Source organism: Ictidomys tridecemlineatus, chromosome 11 (genome assembly GCF_052094955.1).
Source record: "Ictidomys tridecemlineatus isolate mIctTri1 chromosome 11, mIctTri1.hap1, whole genome shotgun sequence".
NCBI classification, from domain to species: domain Eukaryota; kingdom Metazoa; phylum Chordata; class Mammalia; order Rodentia; family Sciuridae; genus Ictidomys; species Ictidomys tridecemlineatus.
In genome coordinates this window covers 67,516,255-67,539,319 of record NC_135487.1, presented here as the reverse complement: position 1 = coordinate 67,539,319, position 23,065 = coordinate 67,516,255, and the positions used below count along the sequence as shown (strand labels likewise).

The window sequence follows — 23,065 nt, the reverse complement described above, 5'->3', positions numbered from 1 at the left end:
TAGGTAAAAGTATTTTAAGATTATATCATTTTCAATTAGAAAAAGAAAATCAAAATCCATCTGACAGGTTAATAAAACTGAGAAAAAAGAGAATACATGGGAACTCCTGTATCTTTCCTATACTGGGGCACTCATCTTGTTTTTCTCTTTTTTCCTCCTGGCATTCTTGCCACAAATTAGTCTGGAACTTTTTGCTCTTCCTGTTCTTGCAGACAACATTTAACATGGAGGCAATAATAATAATAATGCTACAGCATAGGCAAAGGAATAACAAAGTTAAAAAACAATTTAAAAAAGTGAATAATATTTATATATTATGTCTGAGAGATTAATGATTTTAATATCTTGAATACATAGGTTTTCGTTTGATTTAAAGAACAAAGGGGTAAAAAAGTTACAATGTTTAATAGATTCAATAGAGTAGAGAAATGCCAAGTATCATTCCAAAGAGCTGGAAAACTGCCAATTTAAAGAATAAACCCTTTGTACTTTATCAGACACTTGAACAGGGGAGGAAAACTGTGTTGGTTTATGCAAGTAACTTGTATTCTACAAATTACTAAGTGAGAAATAATAGTGAGATGATGGTCTAAAGTGTTTAAGAGAAGTGGATTCATTTGCAGGAGGCATACTGTTTTTAGATCACTAAAATTTTAAATTTTGCAATATCTTCCAATGAAAAATTATATATGTCACTTTGAAAAGTTGTCCTGGGAGAGCTAAAACTTTTTTATTACCTAAGTTTATAAGCACAATAGGATTGTATTACACAAAATCTAAAAATATTTCCTTTGTTTACTCATGTTCTCTAGTTGTATCATCTGGTTTAGAATTTTATCATAGCTTTACATTTTTAAAAATACATGAGGTTGAAAATATCTTATTTAGATGTTATTAAAATTTACCTTGAAAGAATACTCCAGTCGAACAAGAAAAGGAAAATTCACTGCCTGTAATATTCTTTTCTCATTCAAAGTATGCTCTATTTGCTTCAGTTTAACAACCTGCAATTGAGAAATAAATATACTTTAGTATACTTAAACAAAATTTAAAAGATACTATCATTTTAAAAGAAAAAAAATGTTTTCCATACAATAAAAAACTTGAATAAGCAAAACTGCTAGACTTTAATAAGAAGCATAATAATTACAAACTGGGCTCATGAGATTCAAATGAAAAGAACCTAATAGAGGATTTCAACCTTGGTCTTAAGAAGGTAGACTATGGACTGGGCATGGTGGTGCACCCTTGAAATCCCAGTGCCTTGGGAGACTGAAGCAGAACTATCACAATTTCAAAGCCAGCCTCAGCAAAAGTGAGACCCTGTCTCTAAATAAAATACCAAATAAGGCTTGGAATGTGGCTCAGTGGGCAAGTGCCCCTGAGTTCAATTCCTGGTACCAAAAAAAAAAAAAAGTAAACTATGAAGTTAAAAAGTAAGGACTAAGTGGGAATAAGGAACAGACCCATAAAAAAAATACTAAAAATTAATTTGGAAAAAGTCTTGGTTCCAAATGACTTACAGTTAAATCACCATATCACTTCAGGAAGTAGATATTGATTTTAAATACTTCAGATGATCAGTAAGGAAATTAAGGACTAAGGAAACATTTAAAAATATTAGGTAAAAATAATCTGTTCATTTTATAATACCTGAATAAATACAGGTACAAATTCTAAAAATTCAATTTACACAGTCACAGAAGAGGACACAGAAAATATTAGCAAGAAAATACTATGTCTTCATGAAAAAGAGGTCACTTAGGATTAATCAAGCTTTCTCCGGATTGTCTACTCAATAGAAAGGGAAAGCAATTTATCCTGACTTCACGAAGACTGTGTTCTATTCTACTTGGAATTTAGGAAAAGATGACCTTAGGAAAGCATAAATAAGTATCTTATATTTGTGTAAATCATTAGAAAGTGGCATTCTTTCTTCTAGAGGCTTATATTAATATGGGGATAGTCATAGAAATCACCCAATTGAACATGAATAAGAAAGGTACCTTAAAGATATCAGCCAGTTATTGGTATACTATGTAAAATTAGGAGTACACAAATAATACTGAGCAAAGAATGGTTGCCAGAAGATCTGTGTTCTAACCTAAGCCTTTTATTTCAGACAACTTTATAAATTGGAGATGTTATTTAAAGTCTTTGAACCTCAGTTTTTAAAATCTGTGACATGAAGTGGTTGGGTCACTACTGTCTACATTTTAACAAGTTATAGAACCAATTAGTCCATAAGTATCACAATAAATTATATAACACCAGCTGGAGAATGACTGTTGCTTTGTGTTTACTTTTGCATTTATGATATAGCAGGTTTTAAATTAGGCCATGAACAATGTGTGGGCTTGTGAAATAAATAATGAAAAGTACAAAAGAGGCTTTCTGTGTTAGAGCCCTAAGCCACTATGTATATGTGGGACATAATACAATTAAAATACAAATGAATTCCAGGCATATAAACTGCCAAAGTATATATGTTTAGCTAGTTTGAAAATTAATTAGTTAAAAATTCACTATTTATAATTAATTTATTTTACTTTTAAATGTACGTATCTACTACATATAAAGCATAATGGATGTTACAGAGATAGGGGCAGGAGAAATCGCATTCTTACTGCATAAAACTCACTTGAAACTAGGATGTATGAATATGTTAACAGCAATATATGAATAATTGCCAAATTAGAGTTATAATAAATTGTCAAAAAGAAAACATTTATTTAAGGCCAAGTACATAATCTTTCTGAGTCCCAGATTCTTCACCTATTAAATGCTATAATAAGACCTACTTTAAGAGTGGCTATGTGGCATAATGCATCTCAAGTTATTAATATAGTACCTGGCACACAGTAAAAGCTCAATATGTGTCACTTCTTATTATAATCTATTTTAAAAGGCAGGGGTTGAGCTGAGTCTTTTAAGATGGATGGATGGATAATAAAGATAAGGGCAAGACAGAAGAAAGTTCAGTCAGGGTTAGTATCCAGAACCAGTACCTGAGAGGGAAAACATACAACAGTAAGTCTTAAATGGTAGTTCCATTTGGCTATAGCTTAGGACAGTGCTTCTCAAAATTTCATAGCAAAATGTTCTTAAATGGCAAAGGAAAATTAACAAGTATCCTTGGAGATGTAGTTTTATGTTCAAAATTAATATAAAGTTTATGTTTGCTTCTTAATATTTCTGTTAGTTTATATATTTAACATAAATTTAAAAAATTATTGTCACCAGCTGATTTTTTAAGCCAAGTGCTTGAGGAATTATTAATAAGGAAGATAGGCTATCACCCCCTGCCCCACCCAGAACAGCACTACAAGGTCAAGTTTCAAGTCAGGGAAATAGAGCATAGAGTTCGAGTAGAGAATAGAATAAGAAGACTACAAAGGGTTTGAAAGTAGGCCCTTGCTAGGTAGCCTGAGTTTGGACTTCTTTTAATGAACATCATGAAACTTTTTGATGGATGAGGGAAATGATATGATATGGTTTAAGAAAACTTTGTTGACAGTGAGGAGGATGAATTAAAGGTGAAAAGTCTAGGATTATGGAAATTATGATATTATTGTAAAATACCAGTTGAAGTTAATTAGGGATCAGACTAGGTGTTGGTAAAAAGGATCTCAGAGATAACAAATACATTTTAAAGAAAAAAGTAACAAGAAAAAAAAAGGTATAGAAATCAGAAAAATGTAGAACAGATTCTCGCTTCAATTTACTACCTGTTTGAAAAGATTATTTAGTTAAGTAGCGAGGTTATTGGCATAAAAAGGAGATTAATGCCACACAAAGCTATGTGTCTTCACTGATACAATATATTCGAAAAGTGTTTAGCAATGCTTGACACATAGCATGGAGTGAAGAAATGAGATTTCCTTAATTCCTGCCTGATTTTTTTTATTTTTTCCGTTCACTCCCATATACTCTAAGATAGAGAAGCCAGACTGGTTTAATTGGAAGATTTGTGTGATTTCATTTACAAAAGAAGGGGTTAATCATGGAGTGTCATTTTGACACTAAGCTTTAGTAAATTAAATAAACTGGACAAATTTCAGAATCTAAAGGCTTTTGTCCTAATTATGCATGGACTTAGAACATTGAAATAATAGAAATGATATAAAATAGCAATTATTCTTCTAGGAAATACTTGTTGGCCTTAATTTATCCATAAGGTAACTGGCTCAGTAATTTATCCAATAAGTTGCTGCCTTAGCAAAAGGAGAAATTAAAAATGTCTTCTCTAAATACTTAAAAGCATAGATGATATAGTTTGTTATCCTCTTAATATTTTGTTAGTAAAGCACATCTTATAAATTCCTTAAGAATTATAATAATATACAAGAGGCTACCCAGATAATAGCATTTTGCTGACGTATTTAATAAACAAAGATAAATCTAAAGCATCTTCTTGTTGTGCTACGAACAAAAGTATACAAGTCACTCACCCTCTCTGAGACCCAATAACCTCATCTAGAAAAGGAGGGCAGGAGCTAAAAGATCTCTGGGAGATCCAGGCTCAGACTGTACTAAGCAAGATCAGAGAACATAAGAGTTGAGCCTGTTGGAGAATAGATAGGGAAAGAGTAGAAAATAAGCAGAAGGCAAGGGGAATAGTCCAGAACTTAGGGATTTATTAGCAACCTTTAAAGAAAAGAACAGAGAGAAAAATGATTTTTTTTTTTGGATTGAAACCAGCGGTACTTTACCAGTGACCTATACCCCACCCTTTTCATTTTGATACAGGGTTCTTATTAAGTTGCTTATGCTGGTCTTGAACTTGTGATACTCCTGTCACAGCCTCCTGAGTCACTGGGATTTCAGGCGTGAGCCATTGCACCTAGCTCAGACAGAGGAAAAGAATCAAACAAAAAACAGGAACAGGAAAAGTGACAAAAAAGGAAGAACCCAGAGAGGTGAAGGCATGATCATGAGAGCATGACATTCTAGAAGTCAGAACAAGAGAGTTTCGAAGGAGTGTTCAGCACAGTCACATGTTCTAAAAATGTCAAATAAGATGAGCAAAAAGTCCACTGGACTTGACTCAGTCACTGGATCGGCGACACTTGGCAGGGCTATTTTAGTAGAGTAGCAAGATGCAGGATGTGAATGAGGAGGCAAGTAAGCTGTTGTGTGTACACTGAAGACTAATAAGAAGTGAGTTAGTGGACAGAGTGATTAAACTATTTTTTTCAAGAAGCATAGTTAGAAAAGATATGTAAATGAAGGCAGTAAACAAATATGTACAATTAAATGTGTATATGGATATATATAAATTTTAGAGCGAATTCAGTCGTTATCTCTTATGTTAGAAGTCATTGAGCTATTAAATAAAATGTATTATTAAAATTAATTTCAACTTTTTAAATGTGGTTATTGGAAAATTTTACAAGATATGCATGGCTCACATTACATATCTATTCGATAGCATCAGTTGAGCTGCTGTGAATTTCTAGTCTATTACTGCTTCTTCCCTTTCCTTCCAATATACCAATAAGCCAAAATGTCATTCTTGGAAATATAACTCTAAGGTAATATATCACAATTTAGTATTATTCTTTTTCCTTCCCTTAACTGTTGATTATTAGGAAAATGGAAGCTTAATATTTAAAGCATAAATACTTCATAAATCTTCATTCGTTAGCTACACCAAATGGTGATAAATAATTAAAAATTGTTTTTTATAGTAAGTAGATCTTAAAATTTGACTGCTATGACTGACATTTTAAATTTACCAAATACAATCATGTTAAATAAGAGAGCTTCTACCATAAATTAAAATATCAAAAAACTAAATTTCTAAATTTCTGTTATGCCAATTTAAGGATTAGGTAATTGTTTCCTGTATTTTTCGATAAGCCAATATCTAGTAGAAATTCTGTTCTTTACATGTTGACATTATATATTTTGTTGTTAAACATATATGTATTATGTATAACTACTGAAATAATAATGTATCCTCATATGCTAAAATTTTTAACTGAATCATATAGTCACAATTTAAGAATAAAAATTGAATGAAACATTATCTTAAGATATCAACTAATGTTAATGCTAATGCTAATAAAACTGAAGGTTAACCTGTAGGTAAATAATAAGAAGCACTAACCTTCTGCTTATCTAAGATCTTCATGGCATAATACTGTTCAGTGGCTTTATGTTTCACCAGCATGACTCTTCCAAATGAACCTGTTCCAAGGGTTTTTTTCCTTTCAAAATCCTCGAGTCCAGCATTATTCTACAAATAAATGAAAAATAAAACAAATTTAAAACTTAAAATTTTCATACAACTATTTTCATACAACAATTACAATCACTGTAGTACATAACCAGAATGATAATATGGGTTACAACTATTCATGTAGAAAAAATACAAAAATACTATTCAGGTTTCAAGTTATTGGTCCTACTTTCTCTATTGAATATGAAAGGATCCAATAACAGAGGAGAGAATTATATTGCAACATAGAGCAGCTGAATCAGTAATGATCATTTTCTAATATAATTTCTAGTACTAGATTTCTAATAAATCATCTCTGTATTTTAATAATTACAAACTGATCAGAAGTATACCAAAGAGGAGTCATGTAAGCCATATAATCTTAGTGTACTAGTAAATATTGTAATAAAATGGATAAGCTGAGAGATCAGTCTTTTCATTAGATTTACCTATGAAGAAGCACTATCAAAGTTCATTTGGATCTTTATTCAAGCTTACAGAGCTAAAGAACAGCATGAGAAAAAGCCACTAGGCCTCTCTCTCTCTCTGATGTTATAATAACCCAGTATTACCTAAAACAGTAACAATAAGGAAAGAAGAGTTCCTCATTCCACAAAGAACCAAAAGCTAGAGTCTCAGAACAATAATCAGACTCTTTTTCTCCATGAATAGATGTTTTGTTACAAGCAAACATCTTTGTTTGGCTTTGACTACAGCACAGAAGCAAAGAATTAGAGGCATCAATCTATTGAATTTGTTGCTGCCACAACAAAATGAAAATTACTAGGAACAAATTATGTGCTAAATAGCAACAAGTAGTAATTGCAGACCCAATTGTTTAATAATTTTAATCACAAAGATATCCATGAAAATCATGGAAAATATTTCCAAGGCTTAGTCTGTAGAGCTTTTAGCTTGAGAAAAATATGGTGCAACATGATTCTTGTATATGTGATGAATCTGGATAGCAACTAGAGTTCAGTGTTGTTGAATTTATTACAAATAAAACTCAGCTTGTTAAGCAACATCATGTTGAATTATTACAGAGCAGGAAATCAACCATGTTTTACTTAAGAAATTTGCTTTTTTATCATTTTAATTTCATACTTAATGAGATTCTTTATCAATGCAGAAAATAGTCCTTACAATTTCAACTAAATTAATTTCATGGATTAATAGTTAATTTTTTATTTTACTGATAAAATGGACTGAAATGTTTAATATAATCCCAACTAAATAATGGAAACAAAGTCCATTAATACACAACAGAACATCTGTTTACACTAGTCATAGCTTTTCTTTATATGATGAAATATATGCCATCTTCTTCATCTCCCTTCATGTTTCATGTTATATAGTGTTTACCATTTTATAATCACAAAGTCCACCTTTGGTGTATGCTAACAAGGGCATCATTCAACATTAATATGAGATTAGAAAACACCAAAACGTGCTAGTGTCAAAACCTATTTTGAGTATTATATGATAAATTAGTACCTTCTTCAATTTAGATGTATATAAAATTATTAATTAATTAATTAAAACATAACATTGTGGTATAATTCCCATTTTAAATTTATGCTTACTAAAACCACTTGAAACTTAAAATATCTGGAGTGGTAATTACTTAGGCAAGAATCATGATTTTACTTAACACAGAAATTTTAATTGTAGAAAAAGTTAAATATTTCTTACCGGGGGTGGATTCTCCCATTTTTTCAGAAAGTCTTCTTTGGCTTTGGCTAGAAATTCCTTCACTGAAAACATATATGAAAAAAAGATTTTTGTCTTGTAGGAATATTTACATTACATAAGAATATTTATATTATATATATTTAAATTACATATAAATATTCTTCCTTTAAAAAGCAGAAAATGTGCATTCACCACTGTGGTACACTAGAGAAGTAGTTAGTGTCTCTAAACAAGAAGCAAACACTTTCTCAGATTTCTAAGAATCTCCAATATTTTTCTATATGGAGATTGCTTTGATAATTTCAAATCTAATAACAACAATAATGCTTCTAAAAACATATCTAAAAGTAATGTAAAAATTAGAAATCGATCTAGGAAAAAAATAGTGCCTTAAATAAATATGCCAGCAGTGATAGTAACAGACTTAAGACACATGAACTGAAAATATCTGAAGAACATCAATCTTTTGATCTGTGGAGTAACAAGAATAATTGGTTTTGAAAAAAGGACTGTTTTCAGGTTATGAGAATTTGTGTTATTAGATTTGCATTCTCACGACTAAAGGAGAGAAAAGGAGAAACCAGAGACTAACAACATGTAAAGGATATCCACAGTGGCTTGAAAACAAACAAAACAAAACATAAACAAAAAAATCTAAACCACTTTAAAATCTCATTCTAAATATTTGAATACCTACTTTAAAACTTGCACTAAAGCAATTCAAAACCAGATGCTTATATATTGATCAATAATAACCATATATTTTATAGACCTGAGGTTTAAAGTTTTAAATTTGTTAATTAAATGACCAATCATTTAAAAGTATTCCTGCTTATCTGTCTTCCCATAGATAAAATGTCATCGTTAAGATGTGTTCATGTTTTCTTGTAGTTAGGAATGAGAATAAAACCTGATTACACAATAAATAATTATTTTAATTTGTTGTTCAGAAATTTCCCAATATTTCTCTATCTCAATCTATACAGAAGAAAATGATAAAACAGGATTTAAGTAGTGTTGAAATAGTAAAAAGTTGAAGACAAAGTTAAAATTGGATTGGCACGTTGGCATTTATTTCAGAAATACTGATTGATGATCATGATGGTGAAGACAGAATTAAAAGAGGAAGTGAAGACTCACAAATTCTTTAAGATCCCTAATTATGAAACTGTTTTAAATTGAGCCATTCTGAGATGCAAATTATTATTGCCTTATTTATCCTCAATGTAATATCTTTGGAAAAGATCTTACTGTATCACTATAACTAACCAAAAAAAGCTGTTGGCATTCTAAAATATTTTGCAATTTAAATGATGTTGACAGGCATCAGAAGCAGACATTAGTTTTTAAGTAACACTAGGGTATGCATTTCTGAAGACATTATTTTATTACTTTCTATAAACTAGCATTGATATAAAATATTTTCAGAACTATTTTAAGAAAATTAATTTTTAAAATTAGAATCTTTTCATTGTATAAAAAATCTCATGCACCAAAATAATGAATCAAAGAGTTGCATATAATTAACCAAATATGATCTAATTCCTCCCAGGGTGGAAAATTCTTACATAAAGGGTGATTCAAGTTATCTTGCTTCTAAAAGCTAATGTACTATTTACAATTGAAGAAGAGTGGTTTTATAAGTAAGTTGGGTTTATGGTTGTTTGTATGTTTGGTTTTTGTGAGTCTTTTTTTTTTTTTTTTTTTGGCCTGGAACAGACATATCTGTACATGGCCTTGACTTGGAAATGTCAGCTATAAAATAAATCAAAACATAATTAATTACAAAATGTAATGGTCTTTTAAGAAATCACAACTTGTGAACCTCAAAAAATATACCTCAAATTTCTTTTGAAAAATATTTTTAGTTTTATATATAGAACTTGTACAACAAGTTGAAATATAAATTTTCTAGATGCCTGCATGAGAATTTGAAGACAAGAAAGAGAATCAAAGAAAAATGTCTAACATCCTATTTCAGCTTCTCTTGTCATTTTATGCAAAGTGGATTTAGAGTTAAGAAAAAATAACTGATCAAAGAAAGGAATGGCAGTCTTTATCAAAGATAGTAAGTAGGAAAAAACAAAATTTTCCTTTTCCAAGTCTGGTGATGAGCTATAAGAAAAATTTCTGGGGTTTCTTAATTTTATTTACTAAGATGATATTTGGGAAATTCTTTGGAATACTCTTGGTACTCATCAATATTCTGACTTACTGTCAAGTAGTACTGTAGAAAGAAAACAACAGATCTCATAAAGGTTTCATGTAGAAAATTACTTAAAATGTGTATTAATCAAAGATATTAAATTTTGTGAATTTATTCAACATGTAAGGCAATTCCTTTTTTAGAGTAAGGATGGCCATTAATTATGTCATTAAATAATTCCATTAAAAAAACTGTTCCTGAGAAATGTTTTTGTCTTATAAATATATATACAAATATGAAATCTCTAATATATATACTCTTTATAGAAGCAAAGATAAATATAATCAACTCTTTGTAAAAATAAATTGATAAAAACATACACCTAATAAATAGAAGAAAACATAGACATAAAAAGTAATATTTTTCACAATACACTGAATTATGAATAATCCTAAAACAAAAGAACATCAAGAACCATATGATTTACTGTAAATTTTATTATTTTTAGACATTGGTGGATTTAATTTCTAAATGCTTTTTTTTGGTTATTTTTAAAATTTCAATCCAAGGATACACGATGTTATCAGTTAATAAAACAAGAGGTAGGAGCGACAGCCAGACTCAAACACTGTACTATATCACAATTAATCCAGAGTTCCTTTAAAAGCATATGTTTTGAGGTTCTCAATTTTTTAGTTTGCTTATGTTCCAATATATAAGCCTTATCTATAGTTAATCACTTAAACCACTGTGATAGCCTGAAACAGGCACATTTTTTGGAGACATAGATAGAATATCGGCTGTAATATTTATCTGTGTGTTCATGGGTACCTACCAACAAAAGCATCTTACAGTAATTAATACTTCTCCTTAGGAAAAAGTACCTCAAAGGTTTTTCTGAAAATATATTTTATTCTGTATTGGTTAATAATGGGGCAAACTAGGTATTACAAAAGTAAGGACACACCAAAAATTAACTCAATTCATTATTTTGCTTTTACAATTATAATTGTTTTCCAAATAAATTAATTTTCTCTTCAGTTTGCATCATTACATTCTGAAAGTGATAAGCTTGCCAAAGGAACCTATATGTTCACCCAGGTGAATGTTCCTGTGCTTGTAAGAATATTCACCCATATTCATGAGGTGAAAGAAGAAGAAACAACTATTTATATGTATTTCCACAAGTCCAAAATCCACAACTTAATTTCTTACCTCTCCTTGCTTTTCACAATATTTTTGTATGTTTACACACAGGTCATAGTTAAAAATCAGATTACAAAATTCATTCTATTTTTTTTTTAAACTGGGGATTGGACTCAGGGGTGCTTTACAACTAAGCTTCATCCCCAGTCCTTTTTATTTCTATTTTGAGATAGGGTCTCTCTAAATTGCTGAGATTGTAAATTGACTGAATTTGAAATCCTCCTGCCTCAGGCTCCTGAGGCCTTGGGATTACAGTTGTCATTAAGCCTGGATTACAAAGTTCATTTTAAACATTAAGAAAATTAACTAAAAATTCAAGTGTGGTACAACTTTATCTTTTATTCAGATAATTCTACAATGAATGTTTAATAACACTCAGCAAATTTATTAGCATTTTGCAATACTGTGTGAAATATGCTAGATAACTTCTTATCAAAACAAGAATATGTAGTGAGTTATAGTGTCCCATTATTTAACTCTTAAAAGAGGTTATCTTTTATATATGAAGAATTTATAAGTGTATTACTATGCAGATGACAACTACTCTAGATGTTGAAGGCTCTGGTCTCTTAGTAATGTGATAAATTTTACTTCCCTCTTTATGGCCTTTTTATAGTAAAAGCACAACACTATTCAACTTTATTCAATGTATGTCAGAAAAATAGAAAGGAAACAAACTGAAAATAGAAAAAAAAATAATAAAAACTTCTTAAAGCAAACCCCAAATAAAATGTTAGCTATTTCACTCAAAATTTATAATAGTATATGGACATTTTTTAAAAATATTCATTAGTTTGGATAATCTCACTAGGTAAGTGGTGTGTAATAATCTACCTTCTGCTACTTGGTACAACTTCCTCTGCTTCATGGTACTGTACTTATCATTTATAAAACATCATCACATAAAAAAACTACAATATCTGTATAAATATATAAAATCCAACATTAAACAAAGCATTTCCTTCACCAACCAAAGTATTTTATTAACAATATGCTAAATAAAAATACTAAAAGAAGAGAATAAAAACTTGCAAACAACCAAATTAAAAGTTTTAAAGGTAACATTTGTTTTATTAAAAAGTAGTTGCCTACCAGATATTTCTGAAGAGGAGGAAGCTGTGTCCAGAAAATAAATTAAACAATGATTAAATCACACTCATAAAAATGACATATTAGCATTAAGTCAGTGATACACATTTTCCCAAAATAATATTTACATAAATAAAATCTTAAGGTAGAAACTCAGTTAATTGCATGTTTTCAAGTAGGACATTTAAAAATTAAATGGTAAATAAAACTAACAACTATTGTTTTGTATCAGAGTCAATATCATACCAATTTTCCTTGAAAACAAATTTAACTTCTCATTGCAATAGAGCTAACAATATGAAGAAGCAAATATTAAAATACATATCCTGTAACTATTGTAAAACCATCTCTGGACTTCTGTTATTCAGTCAAACTCTACTACAGGAAAGAAATTTGTTATACCCTTTTGAAAGACATATATTTCAAGGTATTCCACATGTTTTGTGCTGGTTTATTGAGCATCTGTTAGTACTGTCTGATACTGATGGGGACTCTGAATACTCCAAAGAATAAATGTAACTGCCATTAAGGATATGAGAAACTAAGTTGGGGAGACATTATAAAGCAATGTGGCAAGTACTAAAATGGAAGGCAATTACAAGACTGTTTGCAAGAAGAAATTCTTCCATAGTAACATAAGCATAACAGAGTACATAACATTCACATGCAAACTTGAAAAATAAAGGGTCCCTCTGGCAGATAAAGTTACAAAAGAAGACATTTTAGATGAGGTGATCTGTGTAAAACACATGGAGGAGAGCATGGCTTAACTTGGAAATGGCAACTGACTTGTGACAGATGGGGCATAGGTTATGAGTGCACAACAGCAGTGGGAGGTGAAGTGCCAGCAGGTGCCCAATCATGGACATACTTGTTTGTCATGGTGATGGTTTTCAGTGTGTGGGAAGGAAGGGGAGTAACCTGTTTGTTCACAGTTACTAGACTCATTTCTTCTGGGATATAGAAGGTATGAACACTTGCTAAGGGAAAGAGGAGCCAGATAGAGTAACGTAGGAATGATGGGGGAACAGCTCTGCCTAAATATTTTATTTTTGTAGTGCTGGGCATTGAACCCAGGGCCTCACACTTGAAAGCCCTCTTCCACTGAGCTACACCAGCCTAGGGTCTAAATATTTTAAACTTTTATTGCTAATGCAGGGAGTAAAGGAAAGGACCATTCCTCTAAAACTTCCTATTAGGAAAAGAGCAAGTACTATAAACCATTACTGTGTATTTTTACTGGTATCTTTTTTTATAGTAAGTGTTTAAAAATTTATTACTAAACAGATTGTAATACATGTGTCTCCTATTCTCTTTGCAATTAAATCATCATCTCCCTGCTTCATCTTATTAAAAGCACTATTCTATTTAAGAGTTATTTAGTGTATGCCAGAAAGCAAAAGCAGGATGGAAACTCAAGTAAGTTACCTATGAAAATACCAAATTCTATTAACAAATAACAGAAGAGGACAATCTCTTCCAAACCCTCTGGAAAGTGTAATCTAATAGAATATATTAGTGTGTCTTCTGCCACCCATCCTTCAAATATTAAACTCTTTAGAGTTCTCTACTTGGTATATTTCTGAGAATACTGTCTCCTCCTCACATGTACACAGTGTACTATAAATCATTTGACAAACAGAACTCATAAAAAAACTAAATATAAAATATTCTGATTGCCACAAAGTACTTCATAAAAATGCAACTTATCAAATCAAATAGGATTATTCTGTAAAAAAGTGGTTTCCTACCAGATGCATCTGATGATTTGCGTGCTTGATCAAAAAGAATATAAATAAATTTAAGATTAAATAAATAACATATAAAATAACATACTCACAATACATTACCCATCCATATGTTTGCTGGTATATTACACAAAGAAATAAAATATAAAAATACTTGAGCACAGATATCAAAAATGTTTTATATAAGGATTACAAGAAATTCTTTGGAGAGATGTATATTAACCAACAAAAACACTACTCTGGAAACTTGTTAACAAATTATAACATTCTGTCCATTAAATCTGAAGGATAATTGTATTCACTTTGCTGAGGGGTGCTTTGTTTGTTTCACCATATTCAACCATGTTCATTCAAAGCAAATTCACTAAATCTTAAAAACCATAGTGGCTATAAAAGCAATTTTAATGCTGTAATTATATTTGTGCAGTGTATTGGATAGCACCATGCCTACTTTTGATTTCTAAGATATCAGTCTTTCTATAAAGATTAAAGTAAAGCATTTGGAAATTTAGTAAGAAATAAAAGTTGAGTATTTGGAAATTTAGTAAGAAATAAAAATTATATTTCCTATGCTAATGTCTATTTCACTCTTTTGCTTTCCTATTAGTTGATTCTTTATCAAGCCTTGGTTACAAGTGAACAATATAACTGATTGACTCACTAAGCCTAAGCCATGGAAGCCCTTTGTTTATAGTTTTTATATGGAAAAATATAAAACCTTTATGAGACATATGTTTGAATACACATTAAATATATATGATTATAAATAAATCCTAGAAAACTATATTAACTTATTTGTTTAACATATATAATAACAGATGAATACACTAAATCTGCAGTGTAGTCATTCACAACTTAGCATATGTATGTGCTTTCTCTCCCAACCTGCTCTCTTTCTGGGGATGCATCCATTTAGGCCATCTAAGATATATAAGGAACTTCCTGTAGGATTTTGTCATGAAAGTTTATACTTAGCCATAAAAAGAGTGACCCAGGCAATCTTTGAAATGCAGTTTAATTCCTTGTTTACTGAAATTTTTCTCATGGAAATATATCTACCACAATTATATGCTGAAGATTTTCCAGACAGTTCTGAATTCAAATATTCTTTTTTGTTGCCCAACAGTGTAGAAGTAGGATTGTACCTCTAGAAGATAGGGAATGCACATTATCAACATAGTAACAAATGGCTCAATAAATTGTTAGGTTAATTTATATTCCCACATCTTTAAGGTTTCATATCCTCAACAAAACATGTTAATGTCAGACTTTTCAATATTTGCTAATCTAATGGGTATGATGACAAATCTTGTAACACTAAATAAATATCTCAGGAAAAAATATATAATTTTTTCTGTAAAGGACTTGTTACTTTTTTATTAATTTATTCCTAGGTTCTTTAGGGTTTTGGTTGCTATCGTAAAAGGGAAATTTCTTTCTTTTTTTTTTTTAATTACCTTTTCTGTTTATTCCTGATGTAGAGAACACAAATGTGTTTACAAACTGATCTTTTACCTGGCAGTCTTGTCAAGACTCTTATCAGTGCTAAAATCACACTGGAAGTTTCTCCTGAATTTTCTGTGTAGACAATCACACAGTATCTCTGATAATGACAATTCTGTTCTCTCCATCTTTTTCTTGTCTTACTGTGCAGGATCTGACTAACAGTTAAATGGTGTAGAAACAATGACAGTAGGCCTCTTTTCCCTATTTCTCACTTCAGAGAAAATTTTTTAAACTAAGTTGCTTTACCTGTACTGTGCTTGTAATACTTTACCAGACTCAATAAATGAATTAGAGAATACCTCTTTTTCAATTCTCTGGAAGAATGCACAATACTGAATTTTTTGTTCCCTTATTATTTCTTAGGACTTTACTATAGCACTGTCTGATCCTAATTTTGTTATGTTTTAAATAAAACTTTAACTGACTCAATTTTTTAAACAGGCATGGTTCTAATCAGTTCTTTCAAAAGCACTTTCCATGAATTAAACTTTGGCTCTTATGTACCTTTGTTTTCTATTCCACTGATCTTTGCTCAGTCTTTTATCAGGTCTTTTTATCAGTTTTTCTTCCTTTGATTAACCATCCTGTGATTTTCCCAACTTGTTTACCTGAATTCTTACATCATGAATGTCTCTCTTTTACGAAGTTATACATTTAAAAATTCATGTCTATACTCCATAGTTTTGGATTTAAATTTCTATTAAGTTAACACTTGACTCAAATTATTTGAATTTTTAAGTCTTCACATATGCAGTTGTATGTTTATTAGTTTAATTAGTCTTTGATTATTGAGTGCAGTTAATTGCCTGTGGTCAGAGACTGTGACCTGTATTCAATTTTTTGCAATTTGGTGAATATTTAGTTATATAATCAACTTTGTAAATACTCTCCAATTGCTTGGGTAAAAATTCTTTCTATATACATATAAATCTTATATTTCGTAATTTCTCCTTTTAAGTGGGTCTGTTTTATATATTTTGAGGCTTTATTACAGATATATACAAATTTTTTTATGTCATTAATTTTAAATGGTAGTCTGTCCACCTGTGACAATCCTACTATCTTACATTCTTCTAAGAGTCTAATACTGTGTATGAATATCATACGTAGTCAATGTATATGTGTCTGTTTTATTTCTGGACTGTGACCTTAAAGTTCAGTGGAACTTTATCTGTGGAAAAACTTGAAGGGTTTGACTGAGGATTTATTCCAGTACAGGATTTTGTACTAGCTTCTGTATATATTACTAACCTAAAACTGTTTTGATGATGTATTTTTATTGGTGCTTCCTTGACCACACTATTAATACAGATTAAAATCTGAAACCCACTTGAGGGGAAGCAGATGGTTATGAATACTCAGGAGAGACATTCTACATCTACATGTACACATTCCTCTCCTGCCTCCAGGAACCCAAGCTAAGAAATAACAGCCTTCCCTTTTGCCCTGTGTTTGCAGAGGTTGTATTTTCTAATATATGATTTCACTGAGGTTATGATCCTTGCAGGACACTGGCTTTATAAAGCAGTCAAAGAAATCCCAAATTTCATCATCCAAAGAACTTGTCTTTTATCTTTGTGAGATCATTTAAAATGAAAGTCCTTTGGTCAACAAGGGATGAAAATCTGACGGCAAAGTATGCTCCTCTTATAGCTATGGGTTTTCATTTACCACTTCCTTTTTTGCACTGGGACTTCTTTAAATTCAGGAATTCATTTAAAGAGATGCTTGTTATAGCTTATTCAGCATGTTGAGGTGCTGTTGCATTTCATTAAATTTTTTTTTTCCCTAGAAAGATCTTGTCTCCAATCTTGTATTTTTTTTTCTTTATAGGACAAGTTTCGTGTTAAGCTGTAAGATGCAAAGAACTATATGTTTGTAAAATTCACTTAATATTCTTGAAAACCAAAAATTTTTCCAGGATATGCTTAAGTGCTGGCGTCTTTGGTAATTTTGTTGAAACACAATGAGTGTTTTTAATCTACAGCTTCAGTTTTTTTCTCTTTTAGGAAGTTTTCCTGCTTTGGGTGTATAGATAAGTTCAAGGCCGTGGGTTCATTCTCAGCACACACGCAAAAAAAGTTTTCTGAAGTCATTATGTTGTTTTGTTTTTGTTTTGGTACTAGGAATTGAATCCAGGGATGCTTTACCACTGAGCTATATCCCCAGCATTTTTTTTTTTAATGTTTTGAGGCAGGGTCTCACTTAGTTACTTAGGGTCTCACTGAATTGTTGAGGTTGGCTTCAACTAACTGTGTGATCCCCCTGCCTCAGTTTCCTGAGCTTCCAGGTAAAGTCCTTTTTTGTTGTTGTTGTTGTTGCTTTTTTGGTACTCGGGATTGAAATAAGAGTTCTCAACCACTGAGCCATATTCCCACCCCTTTCTAAAATATTTTATTTAGAGACACGATCTCACTGGGTTGCTTAGGGCCTAAGTTGCTGAGGTTGGCTCTGAACTTGTAATCCTCCTGCCTTAGCCTTCCAAGTCACTGGTATTACAATGTGCCACCACACATGGCTAAAGTCATGTTTTTTATTTCTGTGTTTTTTATATTCTGAGAATAACAGAATAATTCACATCTGTTTTATGAGAATGTTATTCATTTCGTAGAATGTCCTATGTTTATCTAACATACTTTTCAACTCATAATTTTTATTTTGTCCATTTGCCCTATATTCTGGAGTGCTGATCAGGATAGTTCTTTACATAATTAATTTACTTTCCTACAGTGACTATTGTGCTCTTTATTGTCTTTACTGCAGATTTATATTCCACTTATGGCAGGTTTACTGGCACCACAGTAAGCCTTTCACATTATTATGCTTCTTTTCCATTCCTGCCTGATTCTCAGCTCTTCTCATCGTGGTCTTGTTTTATCTTTTCTATCATGTGTTAATTTACAGATTCCATGTTTGCTTGATATCCAGATGCTCTCTGTAATTTTGTATGTTTAGACCCTTCCATACAAACATTTTTAAAATAATAAGTTTATTCCCTTCCTTTTGTAGGCTGTGATTTTTATCCTTTAATGGTCTACAATTCTTTTTTAGGCTCCATATAGTTGCTTTTCTCATTTTTTCTTTCATGAAGAATGATAAGTTTTGCAAATCTTGAGTAGTTTTGCAAATCTTTATAAAATGTTCCCAAATAAAGTAGTTGAGGGCTGGGGATGTAGCTCAGTGTAGAGTGCTTACTTAGCATGCATGAGGTCTAGGATTCTATCCCCAGTACTATAAAAAAATCTTCAACCAAATAAAGTACCTATTTTTCTTTGGATGCTTTCATTTCCTATTTAGGTACTTTTAGAATCAATTCATCCAATCTTTCAGTTTATACATATTTACATTATTAGCTGAATAATCCAGTGAACTTCAGCACTGTGAAGGTAGCAGAACTATAGGGTTTCTTTGCTGGTGGTGATACACATCATATCAGGGTGGAGCCCTGTCATAGCTGGAAAAAGTGAGATCATGTTTTCAACTTGAAATAACCTAATAAATTCTTGATTGTCCCAATATAACTGTTTAAGAGTGAAAGCAATTAGCAGTGTTGGGTCTTTTACTCACTTTTCCCACAGTCTTTTTTTTTTTTTTTTAAGCTTCATCTTTCTGAATTAGTGAGAGTAAAACAATTATTTCTTTCTTTTCCATGAGGGCAAACTACTCAAAGTAAAACTGTTAGTTAGACTTTAGTAGTTGATCATCCATGTGATCCTTACATTTCTGGGCAAATCCACCACCTGCTCCCTGCCCCACAAACTTTAATTCCAGGATGTGGTTTTCCCAGTTTTGTGATTTTATATTTTCAATCAATATCTACACAGTAGAATTAACTGCTTGTGCTCAAGTCTGGAACATTCCTGGGATTCAGAGCAGATTAATGCCTTTTTCAGAGATTTGCCTCAATTATAGCTGGGCCAGAGTTCTCACCTAGGATATTTTTATAGGAGACCATGTGATGTTTTGATACATGGATACGTTGTAGAATGTTCAAATCAGGCTAAGCAAATCTATCTCCTCAAACTTTTACTATTTTTTTTTTTGCAGTGAGAACATTCAAAATTCCTTCCTCTTGCTTTTTTAAAAAAGTATTTAATACATTATCATTTTCTATAGACATCCTATTGTGCAACAGAACACAGCACTTATTTTTTCTAACTGGAATTTAGTAGTCATTGACCACCCTTTCTCTACCTCTTCCTCCCTGCTATTCCTCACCTAGGTTTTGATATAGTGATGCTAGTTATGTTGATAAGCCAGGAACACAGATGGACTCTGAATGTATCAGATGACTAAGCTCAATCTTGCACAAGCAGCAGAGAAACCTGTTCTACACTGTGAAGATAATAAAGCAGATACAAGGAGAAAATAAAGAAGTCATGTGATCTCTGAGAGAAAAACCGAGAAAGGTGCTGCTGTGATTCCAGGCAGCTTTCCAAATCCCAACTGGTAAAGCTTAACTCTACTTTATGCCTTTGAGCTGCATGAGATAACTCTGCAGTCTCATAACATCTGCATTTTTGTCTGTTTTAGTCTAGTCGAGTAACTGATAAATTCTTCTAGTCAAAATGGCCTTAAGACAATTAAACTGATTTTTAGAGGGTTTTGTAAATTTCTTGACAACACTTGTTTCCTTAGTAGGAGCAAAAGATTCACAAAAAAGAAGTATTAGTGAGGAAAAAAAATTTGATTTTTAGCTCTTTTTAGACTTACAACTCATATTTTAAATAATAGAAAGATAAAAGTTCTGATTGGTACTATTTATTTTATTAATCATTTTATCTGACTTCATGCTACAATGATGATGCCGGAATGATAAGTAAACATTATGATTATTGTATTTTCTGAATCAAAACACACAACTGATAGTTTTCAATGATAACATGAGAAGTATTCTTATTTATAAAAAATGACTACTATTTAGTCATTCAGTTATTCTACAACATTTATGGGATCCTTATTATGTAGGAAATACCAGGGTTGCCACTGAAAACACACATAAACAAGGCACTAGCCTTGACTTAAGGAGTTCAAAATTTAGAGATCAGACACCAAATTGTAAATTTATAATTCAATATAATATAATAATTTTTATAGTTTAAAGCTACTTTGAGAGTATAGGGAAATCTCCTAATTCTACATGATCAATAATGGAGGCACTGCAAAGCACAGTGATTCTCAGAATTTTTATGATAAAGAATATAATATAAACATGTAAAGGTAGCAAGGATTTACATATAGTAATGTATGGCTAGGTTAAAATTTATGAAACAGATTCAAATAAAGTAACTGGAAAATTTTCAATTTGGGTTAAGAAATGGCACATCAGCAATTTAAAATTTATAGTGTGAAAAATGATCTGGAGTGATATAAACTGGAAGCTGGAAGAAGAGTGAGACAGTTATTGCAACAGGGTTGAGAAGAGATATAGAATGTCTGATCTAGAAACATTTTCATTGTCAGGTAGACTGGAGAAAAATGGAATGATTTCTGAGACATTTCTGATATACAATCAATAGAACTAATAACTAAGTGCGTGTCTGGGAGTAAGAAACAAGGTTTCTGTTTTTACTTCTTTCATGGAAATGAGATCATTAACAGAAATTAAAATCAATGATAAAGCAACAAATTTGGGATGGGAGACAAAATTCACTTTTGAACTGAATGTTCAGGTAATGATTGAAGATGTAGCCATGGATGAGATCATTCAGAGAGAACGTAGCATTATAAGAAAGCCAAAGCTAGATTCCCAGAGAAAACTAACCTTTAATTATCAGAAAAAAAAAGAATAGCTTTATAACTAGAAAAAAATACCACATACACATAAACACCAGAGGCATAGTTGTAGACTTAGAAAAAAGGTCTAACATTTGCTTATTTCTACAAATAAAACCACACCTCACTTGTAATTTTCCATATTTTGAAGTGGCTAGGGCATTTAACCACTTGCAACAAAAGTAAAATTAGTTGAAATTGAATAATCTTGGAAAAATTGAATGTCGATTTCTTATCATCACCATTATTGTGGTAGAAAAAGACTATAATGAAAGGCCATGATAGAAAATACTGTCTCTAATCCATAGCTTTAAAATGAAGCAATAGAGAGGCAGCAACAATTTTCTTCAGCCAAAAACAACACATCATATTATAAAACCTCCATAACTGGTTACCTAAAGATTCTAGGTTATATGCCCAACTTTCAAAGAAAAAACACACATTGTACTGATTCAAAGACAAGTAGCATGACAAGGTATCCTCATTTTCATATTATAGAAATTATGTTCACATGTTGATTTTATAATATTAGTCCAGACTTAAAACACTAGATTAGAAGGTCTGGATTGAAAACTGAAAAATAATAACCTGGGCAATTCTTAATATTGTACATGTAAAAAAGATGTTCTTTTAGCATATGATATCACTCTGTAAACAAATATATAATAGCAGTGAAGTGGATTATGTTGTACTGCAGCAGGATAAAGAATGCATTGGTGATAATGAGGTGATCTCCAAGAAAAGGTTCCTTGACTTTGAATTTTATCATTTTACAACAAAAACCCAAATTTCCTAGGTCAAAATTCCAATTCCAAATCTTTTCAATACAAATTTTAGAACCATTATGTTATCAGAGAAATCATATATTACTTCTAAAAATGATATCTGAATCAGAGGTTAACTTCTAAACATCTTCATTTTTAGTTAAGTGAAAAAATGCTAATGAATTATGCTCTGAGCAAACATTTCTCACTCTAACAACAGGATATCTATTTTTAGCAGCAGGTTTGGCTTGAAAGGAACAGCTTTTGCCCTAAGATAAGCTGCAGTATATACTGTAGTATATTTTCTCCAAAAGAAAAAAGAAAAGACTTTTGGACATATTTTAAAAAATAAATCATATTATGATAACAAAAGAAGACTAGTCATCACAAATGTACTTATTTCAATAAATTATTTCCCAAATGAAATATTTCTTAAAAATTGTAACAAAGCCTCCAAAACCAAAATGCATCTATTTCATTATTAAATCCCAATTTCTCCATGAATTGTATTTAAAAGCAATCCAAGAGAAAAGAAAAATCAACAAAATTTTGGCAGCATTTTATTTTCAAGATGGGTATTCTTTTAAAAAATATAGTCAAAAAATAAGCTAACAAAAATGAGTATTAGGATGACAAAGCTAATCAAAGCAAAGTTAAACTATCTTGAGGATCAGATACTAAAAACAAATTCTCATTATGGGTAATCTTCTATTATTCAATGTATAACAATTAATAATATGCCTAATGAATACAGTAAAGCAAACCATAAAGAAAACTGAAACTGATTATTAATAGACTACTAATAGTGATATTAATTTTTCACAGTTCTCAGTGGCTTTTAAAAGCAGTATACTATAATGCCTAATTGCAAAAGCATCAACACAAAATATAATAATTCATTGCAGTCCTGACT

The 23,065-nt window shown here is 31.0% G+C and overlaps 1 protein-coding gene across 9 annotated transcripts in view; it reads right to left on the bottom strand.

Annotated features, from left to right (window-relative positions):
• Nucleotides 1–23,065, bottom strand: part of Prkacb (protein kinase cAMP-activated catalytic subunit beta) — a 110,655-nt gene that overhangs the window by 22,282 nt on the left and 65,308 nt on the right. For 4 of the 9 annotated variants that reach the window (XM_005334082.5, XM_005334081.5, XM_021732257.3 and 1 more), the window contains exons 2-4: nt 7,919–7,980; nt 6,113–6,241; nt 906–1,004 (exon numbers count right to left, since the gene is read on the bottom strand). In XM_005334082.5, coding sequence (XP_005334139.1) covers nt 906–1,004; nt 6,113–6,241; nt 7,919–7,980 — 290 coding nt within the window. Of the gene's footprint in view, nt 1–905; nt 1,005–6,112; nt 6,242–7,918; nt 7,981–12,362; nt 12,387–14,110; nt 14,135–23,065 lie in introns of all 9 variants that reach the window. The other 5 variants (XM_021732252.3, XM_021732255.3, XM_021732256.3 and 2 more) reach the window with 2 other exon arrangements.